Below are 20,034 nucleotides of genomic sequence, written 5' to 3'. Positions count from 1 at the left end.
TGAAACAAATTAAACCAACCATTATATATAACGAGACCCAATGGACTCCCATTGTTCCCCTTAATTACAAAACGCAAATCACAAATACACAGTGGGTAGTGTTAAGCATTAATCTACAACCTAGAAACTCAGACAGTGACAATCAGAGAAAAACCCCCTAACAAAATAACAGAGAAGAAATCAACAAAGGACTATGCTTTTAAACATGCCTATGCATACAAAAACCTTCACAGACACTATCTTCTTTCTGCACAGCTTGAGGGGTTTATTATTTGTCTGACATTGTCTTTCTGAAGCTTTTCTAATCCTGTGGAGGGGCTAGCTCACAAAAATGGTTCCAGTTTACATATAAACAAGTAAACTTCAATTTTCTCAGAAAACCTGTATTAAATACAAAAATATATGTACAATTCAGATGTGTCCCACTGAAATTCTGCAAATATGCAGTTGTCTCAGATAAATTTGAAATGCCTCTTATTACAAACAGGCCCTTTCCTTCCTATCAAAACCCACAAATTATATATAAACTTTCTCTTGCATCTGTTATTAAAAAAGCTTGAGTGTTTTACCAATTAAATAATGGTATTGCTAGTATAAGTTATTTCTTAATCCCATGGAAACTAAGGCACAAAGATTCTAGAACTATAGCAAGAAAATACACATCCAGGTCCAAAATTTGTGAGGCCAAAACCATGAAAAAAACATGGAAAAAAATCTTATTTGTGCAAACAGGGGACACTGATGCTTTATGATCTGCTTCTATTCATGTACCTGAGAACTGAGTTATAAAATCTTCCAAAAATTATTACTTTTTTTCAGAAGACAAAGATACAGCATTCTGTCCCAGAATTGTAGTTTTACACTACATCCAGTGACAATGAGCATGAATATTGCATTTCAGAGAGATGCTAGTGAAAGTTACATACTGATTATGCATTTAAAACTTCGCTGAAGTAATTTTCTGCATCTGATCTCCTGATCACATCACTTTTTGAAGCCATCTCTTAGTTTACTGTTTTCCACCATCTCCAGTTCTATCTTTCTGTTCTCATTTTCACATGCTTTCTTTGTCCCTACCTATTTCTCCATTTTTGTTACTGACTGCAGCAGCTCCCACTCCAATGAAGGCAGGCTCAAGCTATTTTAGGGCCACTTCTCAGAACTGCTTTCAAACATTCTTCCATACTGTTTCTTGTGCAAAATATACCACTTTTTGGAGATCCAAGAGGGCTCCTCTTCCCTTTTTCAGGTTCTTGACATAGTCAGCTAATGCTGCTAGGTGGAGAAACACTTGGCAATCTCTGGTATTTATTTTCAGAGAATAATGTGTTTTCACAGTATGTTTTCTGTCTTTCCTTCATCCTTTTACAGTTACTAGTCTGTGACTGTGAGCTCTAGCAACAAAGTCTGTGTGCATTTTTATTGCTGGAATAATAATATGATTTGAATCTATTTAGATTTTGTATTACTTTAGTAGAGGAGCTCTGCTTTTTCAAAAGGAAAATTCTGTCTGCTCTCTCAAGCACTCATCACAACATTTGCAAGGGAAGATTGCTTACATTTCCTCAAGTTTCTTTCTTCCCCAAACACTCTGGATGGGATTCATCCCTCAACTTCAGCCACTTAACAGATAGTCAACACTTTATATTCAGTGGAAAGTAGGATGGACAGTGTGTGTGTGTGTGTGTGTGTGTGTGTGTGTGTGTGTGTGTGTGTGTGTGTGTGTGTGTGTGTGTGTGTGTGTGTGTGTGTGTGTGTGTGTGTGTGTGTGTGTGTCTGTGTGTGTCTGTGTGTGTGTCTGTGTCTGTGTGTGTGTGTGTCTGTGTCTGTGTGTCTGTGTGTCTGTGTGTGTCTGTGTGTGTCTGTCATCTACTTCTATATCATTCCACGTTGACCATTCCTGGAAACAGGATACTGGGATAAATGAGCTCTCTCCCTGAGTGAGTGTTGCCCCTGTAAGGTTACCTCAACAGGATAACTAAATATGCCCAGCAGAAGAAGAATCCTATCTCGAAAACCAATTTTATCTTTGCTGATTGTTTTCCTTACTTCACATAAGCCATGTGAGATGAATCCTACCCTTAATTACCAAATTCACTTTGCATGAAATTTACAGAAGTTGCAGAAAGTCAACTCACCATTTAAAGTCCCATTTACTACTCTAAATATGAACCCTAAAGAAAGTTTCAACAGAGACTATTTTTATATACTTAAAAATGTAAAAGCAAAATACTGGTATAGAATTACAATTTTTATTAATTAAAAAAAAAAAAAAGATAGTCCTGTCATACAGAACTTTTAAATGGATACCTCCATACACTTTTATCTATTTAAATAATTTATTGCTTCCAGGTTTTGTTCTTTTCCTGAATTTTTAATGGCTTTGTATTTAGATCTGCTATTGATTTTAACAAAAGCACCACACAACAAGCAGTGGCAGAATTAAAGCTTCAATGACAAGCAATTTTGATAACAATTATTTCAGAGATAATTATTCAGTGTATAGTATTGTGAATGGAGTAAATAATTAAACAAATATATTACATTTTTGAGAACTTTAAATATTTAGCATTTTTCACATGATTTCAGATAATTGTAGCTCTGTTAACAATTTTCCACTCTTCATATTAAGAATATGAACATCATAAGGAAAATACCATGCAATTTTTACAGTGCAATTGTTTAAGAATTTTGAAGTAATAGCCAGAAACATAATCTGAAAAACAGAAAATCAGAATTATCCTGGATAAAAATCCATCCATGTTTCTTAAGTGGCATATATTATATTTAGATGATGTGTAATACCTGGGACAAGATGAATAATAATAAATATTAAAATACAAATAAAAAATAAGGAAACATGTCCTAATAAAAGGGACAGGATAACAAAAATATACTAACCTGTATTTTTCTGACATTTGTTCCAACTTCCTTGCCAACACACAACATTCTTCCTTTAATTTTGATATGAATGTATTCTGGGAGGTCAGCAATGAATCCAGTTCATTTACTAGAAATTATAAAATTATAAAAACTAGAAATTTATTTTACAAATATATAAATTTATAGCTAATTTAGAAACATTTTTATAAATGCTTAATATTTTTCCTCTAGATCCTTCTGGTTTCTATATGTTTTTTAGACTGTAGCTACTTGGGCATGGAATTATGACATAATCATTCACCAAATAAAGGCCCTATGTCAGAATAAGCTAACCTAAAGTGATATTGCCACTGAATCAGGTCTTGTATGAGAATAATCACCATGCGTACTATGTATCTAATCTGGTGGGTTTGCATTTTAGCTGGAAGTTCATTGACATTTCTGGGAGGAATAAAATTGGCAAGCCATCTCTTAGCAGCCTTTTGCTTGCTCAACTGGTGCAGAGGATACACTGGCAACCCAAACACTCGCACTGTAATCTCATTTCATTCTCTCCTTAAAAAGGAGTTCTTTTATTTACTGGGTCCTGCACTTACTATGATTAATGTTATTTTATTCTATTTCGTGATAAGATATAGACATCGTTCAGTGACAGTTACAATGAAACCATTTTATAAATTAATTTTCAGGTACTATCAGTTTCAGCTGCACCAAAACTCGCGACCTAGAAATCAAGCATTTTTATTCTTTCAAAAGGAAGATACTGCAAAATGATGTTTCTTGATTTCTACTTTTAAAATCAGAGCAAGAGAGACAACTGTTACCCAAATTCCTTGTATGTGTGTAGGGTCATAATACACAAGTGTTTCTTTATGTACATAATAAATTACTATCACTTTCAACTCCTTCTAAACCTACTAGAGATATATAAAAACAAGCTCAGCTGTAATGTTTTTCAGGGTAAATGACACATCTTTTGTGCAAAATTACACTTGGTCATATGCAGATGTGCTGGCTAGAGTAGGGAAAAGCCATTCTGAGAGCTTCTTTTCTTTTCCTACTGTGTAGACAGCAGCCATAATGTAGCTGTTTGCATTCCCTGAACACATGGAATGGTCCTCTAGTACTGTGATAATGCTGAAAAAAAAGCAGAAAATCAGATAGCAGATGTCAATGTGCCTGCTGCCTCAGGTGTTATGTGACACTGCTTCGGATTAATACATGCTATGTTATTTTTCTAAAGGTATTGCAGGACTGGTGGGTGAAAATGGTATTCTACTAAGCATACGAATATACCATGTTCCATAAGAGCTGAAGCTCCTTCTCCTTTCATGCTCAGGGGTTAGAGATTTTCCTCTCTAAAAATTTCTTTCTTTTGTTTCTCATATTCACCTTTATTAATGTTGTTGGCATAGTACTTCACAATAACAAAAGGCTTTTTTTGTTTGTTTGAAAAACCCATTTTACTTCCAGATTAAAGGTTAGAAGTTAGTGACCAGCTAAGTCAATGCAGTGAAGTTTCCTATTAGGAGAACCTGAAGTATGCAAGGGATTAAACATCTTTCTTGTAGATTGAGGGTGTGTGTGTGTGGGGGGGCACATGGTAATACTAAAAATGTTTGAGGCTGCAAAGATTAAATAAAGGAACATATCAATTTGGAGCCAGTGAATTACATCCAGCTGTGACAGTGAATTAAGAACCGATTAATGGCTAAAGCTTTTCTCCAGTTTGGATGCCGAAGCAAACTCATTAAGCTTTTAGAGTAGCTATAATGTGTGTACTGTGGGAACTGTTCAATGCTATTCAGGAGACTTTAACTGTAAGCTCAGAGCATTTCCCGCAGAGCTTCTGATGCTATTTTCTTTATATAACATGTGTGCCTGAAAATCCAGCCAAAAACAAGCCCTTTGTTTTTCTACTTTGTTGTGGTCTCTCTCAGCTTTACGTTTCTTGAACACAGGTAAATAAACTCATAATCCAGATGGTGCAACAGATGTGAGAGCAGCACTCTGAAATCAACAGACAGTGGGCAATACTTTCCATTTTCTCTTTTAAACGCTAACTAATATGTAATTCGGAATCTCCGGTGTAGTTAGCATCTGCTCCCTTCGGCCAGCCAAAGGTTACAGGTGTTCCTGATGTCATTTCACAGTAAGGCGTGGGCCTGGCTTGTGAGTGAGTGCCCAGGCTCTAATCTTTCCCTACCACCTACCAGTTTTCTCATGCTGGGCCTCCATTTGCTGCATCTTCTGTGTCAGCTCCTGCTCTCTTTGCTGGGCCTGAAGGGCTCGGGCCTTTGCTTCGTTGCTAATGCTGTGCTGAATGCTCTCTTTCTCCAATCTGTAAAAAAACCCAACCAAATAGGAAATAAAGAAAAATAAAAACCACATACTGCAGTTGATAAATTAAGGCAAAGCAGAATATTCAATTAATAACAACAATAACAAAAAATATCTGGCCATGCTTTTCACATTCCCCTCCCACTTCAAGTTATACAAACTGACCTTTCTCTTACAATGTCAAACATTCTCCAGTGACTAGTAGAAAACAGATAAAAAATGTGATCTATTTCCTGGGCGAAAATTAGCCTTTCAGACAAAAAAATTATTATATTTTTAAAAATTTTAAACATGACTTCTTTTTCATAAGGAAGTTCCCCAACATGCATTTTGCATTGAACAGATTATTTGTCTTTTCTTTTAAATGCTATTTATTTAATTCTGCAATGAAGCTTAGGGACCTGACCCTGAGATGGACTGGTTCCCAGTGAACCAGCAGGAGATAAGTCAATGGGAGCGATTGCCACAATGCTCATAATACAGCTACTCTGAAAGCTTAATGAGTTTTCTTAAGCAACCAAACAAGTTTTAACTATTAATTTATGTAAATAGGAGATGAATGCATCCATTACAATAGTGAAAACTGTTAGCACCACACAAGCCCAGCCCCTTGTGGTTCTTCTCACTGGGGGGTTGTATAAGAAGGTCTAAAGCCCAGTCATATTATCGAAGTAAGCAGGCAAGAGAGCAATTTACTTGACCAGATATGCAAGATGGGGCAATCTACTCCTGAGGCAAAACAAATGCTAGACTACCACACTCCATTGAAGCATTTTATTTAAAGCAAGCCAAGCAATAACAGCATGGAAAATAAAACCCCAAAAAGATATATGCATATAAATTAGAAAAGGTCCTAAACTGCAAATTTGTATCTAGACTTTCCCAAAGGTCGTGAATATTTATCTGGTGCACACTAGGATCCAGATTCAAAATTTCAGTGAGTTCACACATACCAGGATTGATTTCTAGATTGCAAATGACATATATGCACACGCTTTTCTACTGAAACTACATTTAACAGCTTGGGATAGGTTTCAATAAAGTCTTATAAATGTGTTTTATTCTAGGGATAATACCTATTTCAGGGGACTACAAAACAGAACACGGGCACAGATCATGTAAGGATAAAGCCACATCTCATGTGGTTGCTACACTTAACCTTTGGACTGGTGCCTAATAACCCATCCGAGATATTGCAATATCTCAGCATGACACACAGAATGTTAAATCTTCTCTCTTAAATTTACCCCAAAGCAATACAAATGGTGGGTCACATTACACTAATTCCTGGTCCTGATGTTGCAAGCCCTACCTTAGGCAAAACTCCCTTTGAAATCATAGGCAGTTTTTTCTGAGGTATGACTGAGAATGATTTGACACAGCGAATACATTTAGATAGCCAGAATATTATATTGTTAAGGAAACAAAGCACATTTTTCAAGGAAATGTCATACATTGAACTGCACTTTATCATAACATCCTCAGAATTACTTTGTAATCATATTTGGGTTATCCTATGGAGCGATGCTTGCATCACTTCCTAAGTGTAAGATTCGAATATGGAAAGCATTACTATGAAAAATCCTTCCATATTTGCTGGGAACCAGCCTATTTAAACCCCTTTCCTCCCTCCAAATGTCTTTTTACCTTCAGACAGTTGTCATGAGCACCGGACTGCTCAAAAAAACACACCAGCACCTAACACATCTCCCAGACACTTTCAGCTAAAGAAAGTGGCAGTAGCATGGTATTTAATAGTGTCTCATGTGAGATGGCTGTGTGCAGTTGGGTGCTGTGCTGTCATCTGGCACACAGCTGGCTGGCTAGCATTCTGCTGGGGGTAGCCTTCAGCATCTATCAAGCTGCACAGCTCAAGCTACCAAGGCAAGTCTGTAAAGGTCCGTTCCTTGTTGCTAGGGTCCCTCCTGTCGACCACATGTTAACGGGCAAGTTCAAAATAATTGGAGAATCTACTGCCACCAGAAACACTCTATTGCTAAGGGGATACATCCAAAAAAGCCACTCATCTGTGCTACTTACTGTATAGAGCAAACTAGCAGGGGCTCAGAAACCGTGGATGCATGGTGAGTTCCCTAAGGCTGATGTGTGTATGGCGTGGGTGAAAATAGATTAGTTTATGCAGCAGATAGATTATGCAACTGTAAGACTAGGAAAACACAGGTAAATCTTACACAGAAGGGTATCTGACTAGTCTCAATCTTTGCACCTAGAAAATTTTGGGATTAAGACACATCCAGTGCAACATAAAGAGCAATATCTGATGTGCCTAGAGCTGCTAAGGAACAAAAAAATTTCCTGGAGTCAAAGCTGTCTAAACTGAGTGGCAAGTCTTTCACCCACACCTTGAGTTGACACCTTCCCTGCTCTCTAAATTCAATCTCTCTGCCCTCCTACAGAAAATTTCTCCAACACAATTTATATATACAGAGAAAAAAGAAAAAAACCCCAACAAACAAACAAAAAAACCACCATGGCTAAAACATGCAGAAGGCAGCCCAAGAGGTTTCAGGAGCTACTGGTAACATTCTTCCTACACTAGCAAATACTGCAGGAGTTTTAGAAGGTTTGATACTGGCTGCCTATTTGCAATTACTCTTAATTGTGAAAGAAGAGGAGCTTGATTTAAGAAAAAGAAAAGCTATGGACTGTAGACAGAAGGAAACATTTATACCCCTCTGAAAATATCAGAAGAAATATCCTATAAAGACTTCAGAATTCCTCATATTGACTAAAGGAAAGCACAGAGACAATGCAAAGTAAAGCAACAGCAGCCTAATTTTGATGACAGTAGTAAGATCTGAATCAGAAATTATAGCTAAAGATTAATTGTACCAGAACTTTTGAAAGCACCATCTATAGTATGAAAAAAGCAGACAAAGTGATTAAACTGCAGCAGCCTGTTGTCTGCTAGGATGCAAACACTGAATCAAAATTGGAGACAGTAACAAAAAATAAAGTTGTTTCACACAGCATCCACTGTAAAACACTAAATAAATGCCTATCTGATAATAATTCTGGATTTGGCCATAACAGTGATCAGTTCTACTAAAGCAGAAGCATTGAACTCATAGTGACTTTAATTTGTGTGCCATTAAGTCAGAAGCAACCAAGGACTCATTCACATCGGAGGCAAGCTCAAGCTCTCCTTGAGCCCTGTTCTGAAGTGCAAGTTTTCCACAGTGATTTTAGTTTTAAACACTGATTGTTCTGAGCCTGAGTTATGGCTGTTAAGAGCAGCTTACTTAACTTGTTCATATATCTCAATGAACTAGATACTGGTTTGCAGTGACTGAAAGCTATGCTTTCTAAATATTCTTGGCCAAAAAAAAAAAAAAAAGAAGACACAGTAAACTGTAGCTTATAGCACAGGAAGAAGAAAAAAACTGCCATCACTTGCAAACCTTAAGAAAAATCCTTGCTTGAAATTAAGTGAAAATTTACTTTGAGCTCAAAGCTAACATAAAAGTACTCTGGCTGAATTTGAGTCACCAGAATTAACAAAAAAAACCCCTTTCCCACCACTAACAATCAAAAACTGGATCACAGATATATTTTCAATAGAAGACTACTCTCTGCCAAATGGCTTTGCAGTAAAGAAAAAGGAAGGATGTAAAGACTAGTGATGTGAAAGACATATCTGACATAAATAATAGCTCATCAATTTTTGACTAGAAAAGAACAGAACTAGATTGATAAAACTTTGAATTCCACAATGCACTACAATAGTCAGTATTTCTGCAAGAGTCTTTTTGCTTTAGTAACAGTAAAAATAGAAAATGAAAAAATACAGGATGAGTCTCAAATGTAGAATAAAGCCTCTGACTGAAGGTTGCCAGCAAGTCTTCTGATGAAGCAACCATAACGTTAAGCAACCATGCTTCCTATATTGACTACTTCATTCTTCCCTGCGATCCACATACGACATTTTGTAAAAAGCAAATGGATCCATTACTAAGGACTATGAACTTAATTAGACAAATTACAATACTTTAGCAATTATCTAGATGTTACCATAACCTTATTTTTGACATCTTTATTTCTTATTAATTATAGTGAAAACCATAATTATAAAATACTTTAGGCTTTCATATACACTTTAAACTGAACTTCATAAATTATTAAGGAGTAGCTGGCATTTAGTGTTCCAAACGTTTGAGGTAGCTATACTAATAAGACTGTTGGTCTAAATAATGACCAGTTCTGGAACTCAGCGTCAATAGTCATACTTGGGCACCAAGAGGATCAGTTGAGCCTAACACCGATGCTTTTACTACATGCCTCAGTGGTCAAGCAGAGATCTCTTTCCTAGACAAGACATAGCTAAGTGGATTTGTGAACTACTGTGCAACCAATCACCTCAGAACTGGGAAAGCACTCAACTAAGGGCTCCCTCAGCTCTTCCAGAGGAAACAGGCTTTCTCTCCCAGTATTTTTGAAAAAAAAAAATGTGTAGAAGTTTCTCTATACCAAATTGAAAAAAAATTTCGATAAGATACCCAAGCACTTAATTCCCACTACCTTTAACTCAATCTGGCCTGAGGGCCTTCAAATCAATTAGAGCAGTCCTGAAGATAAGACTTGAAAGACTACCTGTATTAGGTTTAGGTACAAAGGCTCAGCAATGTTTTATTTTACTTTGCAAGCTTTCCATGATATAGGTCTAATGGACTGTCTATTACAATCAGCTTTCTGAACCACCTTCTTATAGGCTATTTAATATTTTTTCAGCTACAAGTGTTAAGGGAAGAATGGAAAATCCAAGTATATCCTTGCTCTTCTCTCAGGCTAGAGGGGAAAAAAACAAATCAAACCAAACACCACACAGCAATGTTCATGGTAGAAAAAAAAATTAAAACCTGAAACAAGAGGTCACAATACCTACCCTATTCTGTAAGGGGAAACATGAGAAAAATGTTTGCAGTCTCTTACTTTACTATCAGAAAGTATTCAAATACTGCAATGATAAAGGTCATAAAAGAAAGTATATAGAATAAGATCATATGTTGGGGGTCAGAACACTTCACAATTTTCTTCCCTCTGTCCTCCATATGTATCGTCATAAGTATGTCATACACAGAAGGATAAAGACTCGGGGTTTTTTCAGGTCAGCAGACAAGCCTAAAAGTTGGTCTGCAAATAGGAAAAAATACAATTTACCAAGAAGTCATTCTCCCCAGGAATGGTTTAAATCATTTTCTCTATTAATGTAAAACTCCTAAAACTGCTTTTAGACCTGTCTTTCAATTTAACAGCACTGCAGTATTCTATTCAGCTATTTATAATGGAGAACGCGTTTAGAGTTTTATCTTATCCTCTCCAAGGTCTTAGTATTTTCAGACATTTAGGTAAGGAAATACAACACAGTAAGAGCTCAAATTCTGCAGGTGAATAAGTAAATGCTAGTTTTAAGTTTATCTATGATTCAAAATTATTAATTTCCACACCTTTTAAACTAACAGAGCTCTAGTGCATGTACCTTGATTACGTTTGGATCAACTTAATAATAAGATGCAGGGTCACAAGATTTCTCCTTTTTCCTTAAGCCAGGCTTCTAGGAACCTTTTGTTTAGCCTTGTTTTGGTTATCTTCCTTTGAAAGGTCTAGATATTTTCATCTAAGATGTCCTTGTCAATATCTAAGACTGGTATGACTGAGGACATAGCTGGACAATGCTTCCTGGTTTCCTCTTATAAAACACTGTAGACTTTTTTTTGCCATCTGATTTTTTGTAATAAAGGTTTTGATTTTTTTCAGTGCATGTGTAAATCCACCATAGCATGTTCTGACTGGCTGGATTTTACAGCTCTTAGTGCTTTTACAGGGCAAAAGGAGAGGCATGAAATGAATATTCTTATGTCAAAAAATAAAAAAAAGATGCACACGTGCATGCTTGTGCAAGAATTATGTAGAAATACCTTTTAAAAGCATCATGAGCAGGTCATTCCTTTAAACCTCTCCAAGGAGCTGAAAAATTGCCCTTCCTCTATCCCATTGTGGGAATTACCCACTGAGTTGCTCTTTATGTCTGTTTCTGGGAGCTGACTGGATGCTGATTCTGGAGCTGGTTGCCAGGTCTTCTCAGCGGAGAGCTCAAGTTCCTGGAAGATGCCCCAGCCAGCACACTGTGTTTGGTGAGCTTTGGTACAATCTACATTTGCATGGGCAAATTTTGCAGACACCTGATTATTAATTTAATTGGTAGAATTGGAGAACTGAGCCATTGTTAAGGATGAGTTTGGTCCCATTCTTGAGAATTGAATTGTTTTTTTTTTTTTTAAAAAAAATCTTAATTTTTGTTTTTACAGTGTAAGGTGGCTAGTTACATTAGTTAAGAGATTCCTAAAGTAATGAAATGACAGTTTGCTTCTTATAACCACGTGAAGCAGAAGTTACTACAAGCAATTAGAAAAGTTATGCGAAGGTCAAGGGTTTAAAAGTGGTAAAAAATTAAGTGTTCAAACTAATTCAGCTATTTAAATATGGATCTGGAAAGTTACAGCAATAACTTTAAAGTAGAAATACCTTTAAAGTAACCAAACAAAACTTTTTACTACCGTAACTGTGATAAAAGGCTGGAAAAGACAGCTCTGCCAGGCTACTACTACTACTCCAAAAAGCACCTCAAAAAACCAAGAAACCCTTCTGGGGGAGAGAACAAGAAAAGATGAAGCTTTGTCCACATTTCCAACTTTGTCAAGATACTAATTCATATGACAAATTAGCTTAAAGCCATTTTCCCCACAATGCAAATAATTACCTAACTCTATCCTCATCTCCAGAATACAAATAATGTCAACTTGTTATACCACTATTTTTTTCCCAGAATTTTGGTTTTGCTGAAATGGAAATCAGTGCATATGACCTTTTTGTTCTCACTGAAATCTTTTTTCATCTTTCTCTATTTAGAGTGCAGCTACACCATTGGAACCACCTTATAACTTTTATATATGTTTGCACTTTATATAATATTAGGATGTCTACAGAAAAAATAAAACACAATCTAAAACTTCCACTTTGCCCTTTACACGCTACCTGAGACATCAGAAGGTATTATACATTAATGGCTGTGCATGAAAAATATTCCTACTCTGTATCTGAGTACTTACTGTACTTGAAAACTACTTCAAAATTACCACTAATTTTGGATATATTGACGGACATGAGAAAGATGAAAAGTTGTAAGGGCATAAGAACTGAAAGACACAGAGTGTTACTCCTATGAAAGTTTATATAATATAAAGAAGCTTGAATATAGTTAACTTGAGTATATGCATAACTGGTAGTATATTCCATCACTACTTCTATCTACTAGGTCTATTAACAAAATGAAAGGACTGGATTTCTTACTTTAAATTCAGCATAAAAGAATTTGCAAACACCTAGCCTATAACATGATTTTATTCTTTTGGTGTTATGCCTTCAAGATATATACAGAAAACTACCAGTTTATGTACTCAATGTAGACAATAACTACTTTTCAATCTGCATAGCTCTCTGTAAATGAAATCACAGCTAAATATGATCAGTAACTGCCCTCCAGTTCATTGTTAGAGAAGAAAAAGAAGTGTCTCTAACAGTAATTAACATCTCATATTAGGTCAAATATACTTAGAACCAAAATCCAATTTTTCTGGCACATCTATAAGCCTTGCCAGTAAGATATGTACCTTGTAAGTAAGCACCCATCCTGCAGTGACTATTACTATCAGATTGTGAACTATTTGGCTGATAAGTTCCTATACAAACAGACAATCAAGTACAGAATAGAAGTTGCATGGGAAGATGCAACATGAGAAGAAGTGTTTTTTGTGAAGTCTTAGTATATAGCCCTAAGCACTTCACAGTACTATGACCCTTTCTCTGCAATATTCTATCTTGGTTCTACAAGCCACTTTTACAAATGGCTGAATGTTGAAACATTTGCTTCCCATAGAAGATTTTTACAGACATTTACTCTGTATACACAAAGCTATTTAAATTATTTTCACAATATTTAAAATAACAGAGTAATTTTCTTGACTTATGGTGATTCTTGAATTTGGCATCAGCAGCCTCTTACTTCAGGACAGACTTAAGCCAGTCTAAGGCAACATTGCTAATGGTTGGTCCCTCTTTTCATCCTCTTCTAATTATCACTCATACAACTTATTCTGCAAGGACAAATGATTCTTTTCCAATCTGATTAACTCCCTGAACCACCTGATCATACAGGTGACTGTCTTCCAGTGTCAGCACAAGCAAGGCCCTGGTAATATGTGGCCAGACACAGCCACATATTACCATTCTAAGGATTTGCCTTTTCAGCAGCAGCATAGACTCAGACCAAACAACTGTGACTCTACTCAAAGGCTCAGCTTGTTAATATAGTAAATACAGCAGTCAGGCTCCTACCACTGAATCAGAAAATGATGCCACTAAATGATGCAGAGACCTGATCTGCTGTGAACTCACTCTGCCAATTTAAATTTGTTCAAAACCTTAATGTTTTTGGTACGTTAACTTTGTACCAGAAAGCTTTATGCTGAATCAGGTATCATCTGTCCTACTGCAGCTGGCATAAAGTCAGCATAAGCACTGCATTGCATGCTCTAGCTAATTCAAAAGGAAGTGACCGTGTGCTCACACCTGACTGGGATCAGATCAGCACAGCCGACTGATCCAGTAGATCACAGATGCACCATGAATGAATGCTGAACAGTCACCTACATTTTTCATAGACATTAGGTTTGGATACAAAACCTGCAGTTAAGCTACCATCGGCCTGATACTTTGAAGTTGTTAACTCTCCCCAACTATTGCTGAAGTTGAGAAGTGAGGAACAGTTCTCTCTGCCTCCAAAGGACCAATCCTCACATGAGTAGCTTGCGAAGAAGCAGAACAATTTGACGGAACAAAGCGTTCTTCAGGATGACAATTTGAAAGACAATATTTGATTTTGAAGGAATTTGATCTAGAGCAAGCTAGACTTCTCCCCCACCCTACAGCAGGATACCACATATTCCAGCAAACTGACAAACTTGTGACCAAAAGCAAGACGAAAAATACTCTGCTAACATTACATTGTACTTGACTGTTGTTGATTTGCTCTAGATATTGCAGAAACATTCCAATAAAAGACACGTTTATACACCCACATATCACAGGAGCTAGATATGAACAGGTGAGTTAAAAAATAAAAATCCACCTTATATGCCTTTTATTGTTTTGGTCAACTGTGGCATAATTTTTGTAGTCTGATTGTAACTGTCTGCACATTAGTATTAGAAATAATGGACAGGCACTATAACAGTTGAGGGTTTTGGTGTTGTGGGGGGTTTATTTGGTCAGGTTATAAATCTCTCTTCTTTATGCTGTCAAGAGTATGGGAGAAACATTTCAATTGCAACTTTAAAACGAAACTCACAAATTACTACCATTATGTTAAGTGCTAGATATCCCACTGTGCAGTTTTGCTTTGTGAATTTTTACCTTCTTCCATGCACACTTTTAGCCACTGATCGCACAGCCTTTCAGTGTTTTCTGCCTTTTCCTTTAAATAAACTGGCTCTGGCTCCTTCCATCTGGTTCCCCTTCCGTCAGCAACCCTGCACCTGTTCACACCTCCTCTCCTGTTGGATTCCACTGAACATTTCCTCCTCTGCCAGGGCTATTCTGGCACTCGCAACCTTTCTGTCATTCAATCCATCTGTCAGAAGTGAACTTTGTTTACCGCAAGCTTCTGCTTTCTTCTTCAAGAAGCAAAGCCCCTCAAGGTCATTGTCAAATGAACTGTCGGTGTGGATTTAAATCCACTTCTGCTAACCAGCAGAAGATGAAGTTCTTTACAGTCCTGCATTTGTGAAGATCGGTTTGGGGTATAAGAGAAATAATACAGAAGCAAAAGAATAGATTTTAATTATAATTTGTTAACTCCAGCAGCTAATCTGTTTTTCTTCATATATGTCTATCTGTACCTTCTTGCAAAGACTAGCAGAATCTGAGAAAGATTTGCAGAGCAATGCAAAGATGTAGAAAAGGCTAATAAAAATATTACAAATAAAATAATAAATGAAAGCTTTTGACTCTCATTTTAACACCCTGTAACAAAGATATTGACTAAAAATGCAAAGAGAAAATGGGAACAGCTGAATGAGTAAGTTTACAGTAAAACCTTAAAGCGGCCAACAGCATTCACTGTAAATGATTTCATCTGCAGCATTTTTTTTTTAAACTTACCTACTGATGTTTCAAATGCAACACTATTTAAGGAGTAAAAGAAATCCTGAATATTTTTTGCTGTTTTCAAGCCTTCTAAAACATATATATGCAATTCTTTGTTAAAATATTGCCTTCCACATTGAGATAAATTGTAAAGATTCTTTGTCAGGGCTGAAACTAAATTCATATTGTCAACAGGATACATTATTTTTAGCAATTCCTGTGCCCTATTTCTTTTCAGGAATACATTCTGATAACCACAAGCTTCTGAATTATTAACTAACCTCCTCGACAGTCTCATTCTTCTAAAATAAGAAATACTTTTCAATTTCACTGCATACCTTGTGTATCCCTTAAAAAACATAAAAAAAATCTTTCTCCAAGATTAAATACAGTACCAAAAAATAAAATACATATTTTAAGTTTTGTAAACAATTATAATGAACCACCCATTTTATTACCCTTTTACTGAAAATGAATTTAAAGTAAAGCTTTCTGGGAGCAAATCCAGGAGGTAATCCAATCTCATTAGCAGAAATGCAGTTATACTTATGTTAGGTCTGAATCTGACTCTAATAAAAATTGCATTGACAAATACTGCACAAGTTTAGCTGAACAATAACTTAATACTAATATATCCCTTATATGGGGATTAGTCCCTGCATTTGCAAGGAAATGTCTTCTGATGCTGTGATCTTCTGTAGGAAACTACATGCAGGTGAACAAAAGCACTGGAAATAGATGACGAACTCTGGAACAAAAAATATGCAGCAGTGTCCCACCTAACTACAGATAAACTTTTATTCCTCAGTTTGATTTAAGCCCTGTAGAAGGCAACTGAACAAGGAGAAGCTATCAAGAACAGTTGCTCCTATTTCTACAAAAACTGTAGTTTGATACTCAAAGCACCAGGAATGCTGGGGCAACCAAAAGTAGCATGCTATTAAGCTTGCCATGCTGCCAGCACAGTCAGGGAAAGGAGGTCAGCCCTGTCAAGTGGGCGATAGCAGAGGCTGCACTCATCTGCTCGCTCAGGACAGGCATCTCCCAGCTCACGCTCTCCTCCTGACCAATCACCGGCACAAGGGCACTGAGCAAGGGGGTGAGGAGAGCAGCCAGGCAGCCAAAGCTGGCATGCTCAGGTGATTTTTTTCTTCCTCCCTCCATCTACCAGCTACCTTCTCCAGAGATGAAGAACATCAGCCTGTAGGTTGTCAATGTCAAGTTTGATAAAGTCCCCAGTTGAGGACTCTTTGGGTTCTCTGTTGAATTTTTTGTAGACAAGAGTTTCAGTAGCAGAATCTTGCACAAAAGAAAAAACAAACAAACCAACAATTGCTGTGACCGCACAAAATAAACAACTTTGAATACACTTTTGAAAGCACAACATAGATTTTAAAATTAAGTTCACAAATACCAAGTGCCAATAGAAAAAGTACATTTTAGCTTATTGTAAAAACAAGCTTTCAGATGTACTTGAGAGAAAAGCCCTAGAACAAGTCAAAAATAGATAAAAATCAGAACCATTTTCCCAATAGCAAATTCAGCAAAAAATCCAGCAGCCTTGAATACATGTGTCTGAAAGATTTTTATGATTCAAAAAAATAAATCATTATCCTGTTGTCATTAGTCACACAAATAGAAAACCTAATTTGAATGAGATCAAAGTAAATATTTGATACACACTCATAAACTTATTACTGTTAGTACTGAATAATAACTGCTCAAAACAAAGACCTTATAAAGATGTTTGTTTTCTACAGCAGTTAGTCTCTTCTGTATTTCATCTGAATTCACTGCTCGCTCCAAAGCGCTTTAAGTATTGTCACTGCTCCTGAACCACACTCTACATGCAGTAGCAATTTGGCTGCCTCAACAACCTGATGCGATGTATAAAAGATGAAATCATTAGAGAAATTTGATGTGACCAGTTGCAGTTTAAATGCTATGGGGAAAAATTTAGATGAATTTAAGACTAAAATCTGAAAATGTATTACTGATTTTTCCTTGAGAAATGTATATTGTAGGACAATAAATTGTCAACCATGTTTAAAATCTTTAAAGCTGAAAAAAAGGGATTTATAAAGACACTCATATTCAAAATTAACACACTATTTTGGATTTATTCTTTACTCATTCACGTACATTTTGTTTCTTTCCCTTCTAAATCAGTTGTCCTTTACTTGTTTGTACAATCATCTTAAATATGTTTAAATGATTAAACAGAAAGATATTTAAATAATTGTGTATTATCTTGACACAGAGTATATCAGCTTCAAAATTTCTACAAGGCACTGCCAGAAGACGACAGAGCCGATTTATTTCAAATCATTCAGTATCAGTCTTCATAAAGCAGCATATGGTCTTATCATGGCAGGTAAAATATTTTACCTTCTATAATAACGCAGAGCAGCTAATTTATCTACATGCTATATAATCAGATAAACAATTTCAGCTGCACTATGAAAACCTGTAGGCAAGGGAGAAATTTATCCCCCGCCACTTTATTGATTTTTCCACCTATACATTCATATAATTGCTAACAATAGAGGTTATTTTTTCTTCCATCCCTTTCTTCAGTAACTTTAAAAAGCAAGACCTTCTTTTCAGTTGTGGAAATATTTGCAATTTCTACAGCTGCAGGACAAAGAACTGAGACATTTTCACAGAGTTGTTCAGGGGAAAGCGAAGGTAAAAAAATCTTTGCAAGATTCTATTGCAAGTAAAGCAGAGTGAATGACAACTTTCAAAGCTACCACAATCATTTACTAATGTGCTGCTATACCAAATAAGTCTAATTTTTTTTGACAGCACCAAATTAGATTTATTGCAGAAACTGCTGCATAAATAGCATATGGCTATGTTATACCACCTATTTCAAATCCCTGTAATGTTTCCTCCCCTCCCAGCTCGAAATGAATTGAGCCAAGCTATAAACCTTCTGCAGACGAGAGATATACAAGTTTAAAAAGCAGATGCAGGAGAGGTAGATTTCTTTGTTGAAATTGTCTTTAAAAAGTATGACATATCCCAGTTGAACAAAACTGGGCAGTAATAGATCAGGTCTCCCTTGCTACACTTCAGGATTTTATTCCCCCTTTTCCTTGATAAAATTTTGTTTTCATTTTTCTTTCAAGCTGACAGTCATCAACACAGGGCATGACCTTGTAATCCTCTCGCACATGACTACGTCTTACTTGCACAAGAAATCCTATTGATCTTTACTTCTTACGTGAGTCAAATTATTCATGTGACTCAAGATCAGAAGGCTCGGACCTCCATTCATTCCTCACAAGCTCTCATTTATGAAGAGAGAAGTGCCTCCTCCGAGCAAAAATAAAACATCAGAAAACTGGTTTCATTCATCGGAGGGGCCCAACCCTGTGGGAAGGCGCCGACCTACAGCTCTCCCCCCTTTCAACAGGAGCAAAGTTTTCTTATAGGTTTGCTGGATCAGTCCCTGGACCCACGTGCTTTTGTATGTCTGTCACTCGCCAAATTCTGCGCTCAATATGCTGCTACAATAAAATAGGAAAACACGTAACCTTACTACGCGACGGGACCGAGAGCAAAGATGCGCATTTTTGAGGTAGGAGGGGGCACGATACACCTAGGTGGGATGCAGCAAGGACCTGGCGGCCGGTCCACGCCTCCCCTCTCCCCTGACCCGGGGCGAGGTCTGCCGCACGCCTCCAAAGTTTGTGCGGTTGCCGCACGGAAAAGACGTTGCAAGGTCTTCTCTCCGGCCGACGGGCACACCACTGCACACATCGTGGAAGGCTGCGGCTACCCCGCCGCTTGCCTCTCGGTGGTCAGTCCTCCCAGCTGCCCTATCCGTTACTGTCTGATTAGCTCTGCGAAGGAGCCCCTCCCCGGCCAGCTTTCCCCGCCATCTGTTCCACACGCGATGGCTGCCGCCCAGCAGCCTCGCGCTGCCCTCCTACCTGGCACCCGGCTCCCGGCCTTACCCCAAAGTGCTAACACAGGTTCTCGCTGCTGGCAGAGTCAGGATTTCATTACTACTACTTTGACAAGTGCAGGGTTGTTTGTAATTTCTCTTTTATCCTGATTTTGATTGTACAACCACCTCCCACTGATTCAGTTTGCTTCAGTTTTGTTGCTCACAGATTTTACTCTCCACATTAATCTCCCTCTGGCATGTTACTGCATCTGTTCCCTTTTTTATTATTAATTTTCAAATTCCCACAATTTTTGACAAAAAGGAGGTAATCTACACTCTGCTTCTGCCCATTTCATTTTCTTTAATTTGGAAGATAAGTATGAAAGCGTGCCAAAGAAGTTAATTCTCCGTTAACAGTTTATTTTCTGGCATCCCAATGCCTTTGTATATGAAAAACAGATAGAAATAAATGTTGACTGAATCACAACAACATAGTTGCAACCGTCTCTAAATTTAATGAAAAGTAAACATATGAAGCAGAATCTAAAAAGTTTATTAGTTATCAGAGTTGTTTCATGTTATCACTCCTCCCAGCATTTTAAAATAATGGTTTTGTACAAGATGACAAGAATATAAAAAAAATTAGAAATCAATCACTGCTGACAACTCATTTCTGCTTCTCTCCTCTACCT

The 20,034-nt window shown here is 37.0% G+C and overlaps 1 protein-coding gene across 1 annotated transcript in view; it reads right to left on the bottom strand.

The window, feature by feature from the left end:
* SDCCAG8 (serologically defined colon cancer antigen 8) overlaps positions 1–20,034 on the bottom strand; it is a 108,853-nt gene that overhangs the window by 47,591 nt on the left and 41,228 nt on the right. The window contains exons 15-16 of the mRNA XM_026844588.1: positions 5,097–5,224; positions 2,902–3,010 (exon numbers count right to left, since the gene is read on the bottom strand). Coding sequence (XP_026700389.1) covers positions 2,902–3,010; positions 5,097–5,224 — 237 coding nt within the window. The remainder of the gene's footprint in view (positions 1–2,901; positions 3,011–5,096; positions 5,225–20,034) is intronic.

The sequence above is a fragment of the Athene cunicularia genome (genome assembly GCF_003259725.1).
Source record: "Athene cunicularia isolate RWA chromosome 3 unlocalized genomic scaffold, athCun1 chr3_part1, whole genome shotgun sequence".
NCBI lineage: Eukaryota > Metazoa > Chordata > Aves > Strigiformes > Strigidae > Athene > Athene cunicularia.
The sequence above is the reverse complement of the archived record's forward strand: the minus strand, read 5'-3'. Positions and strand labels throughout refer to the sequence as shown.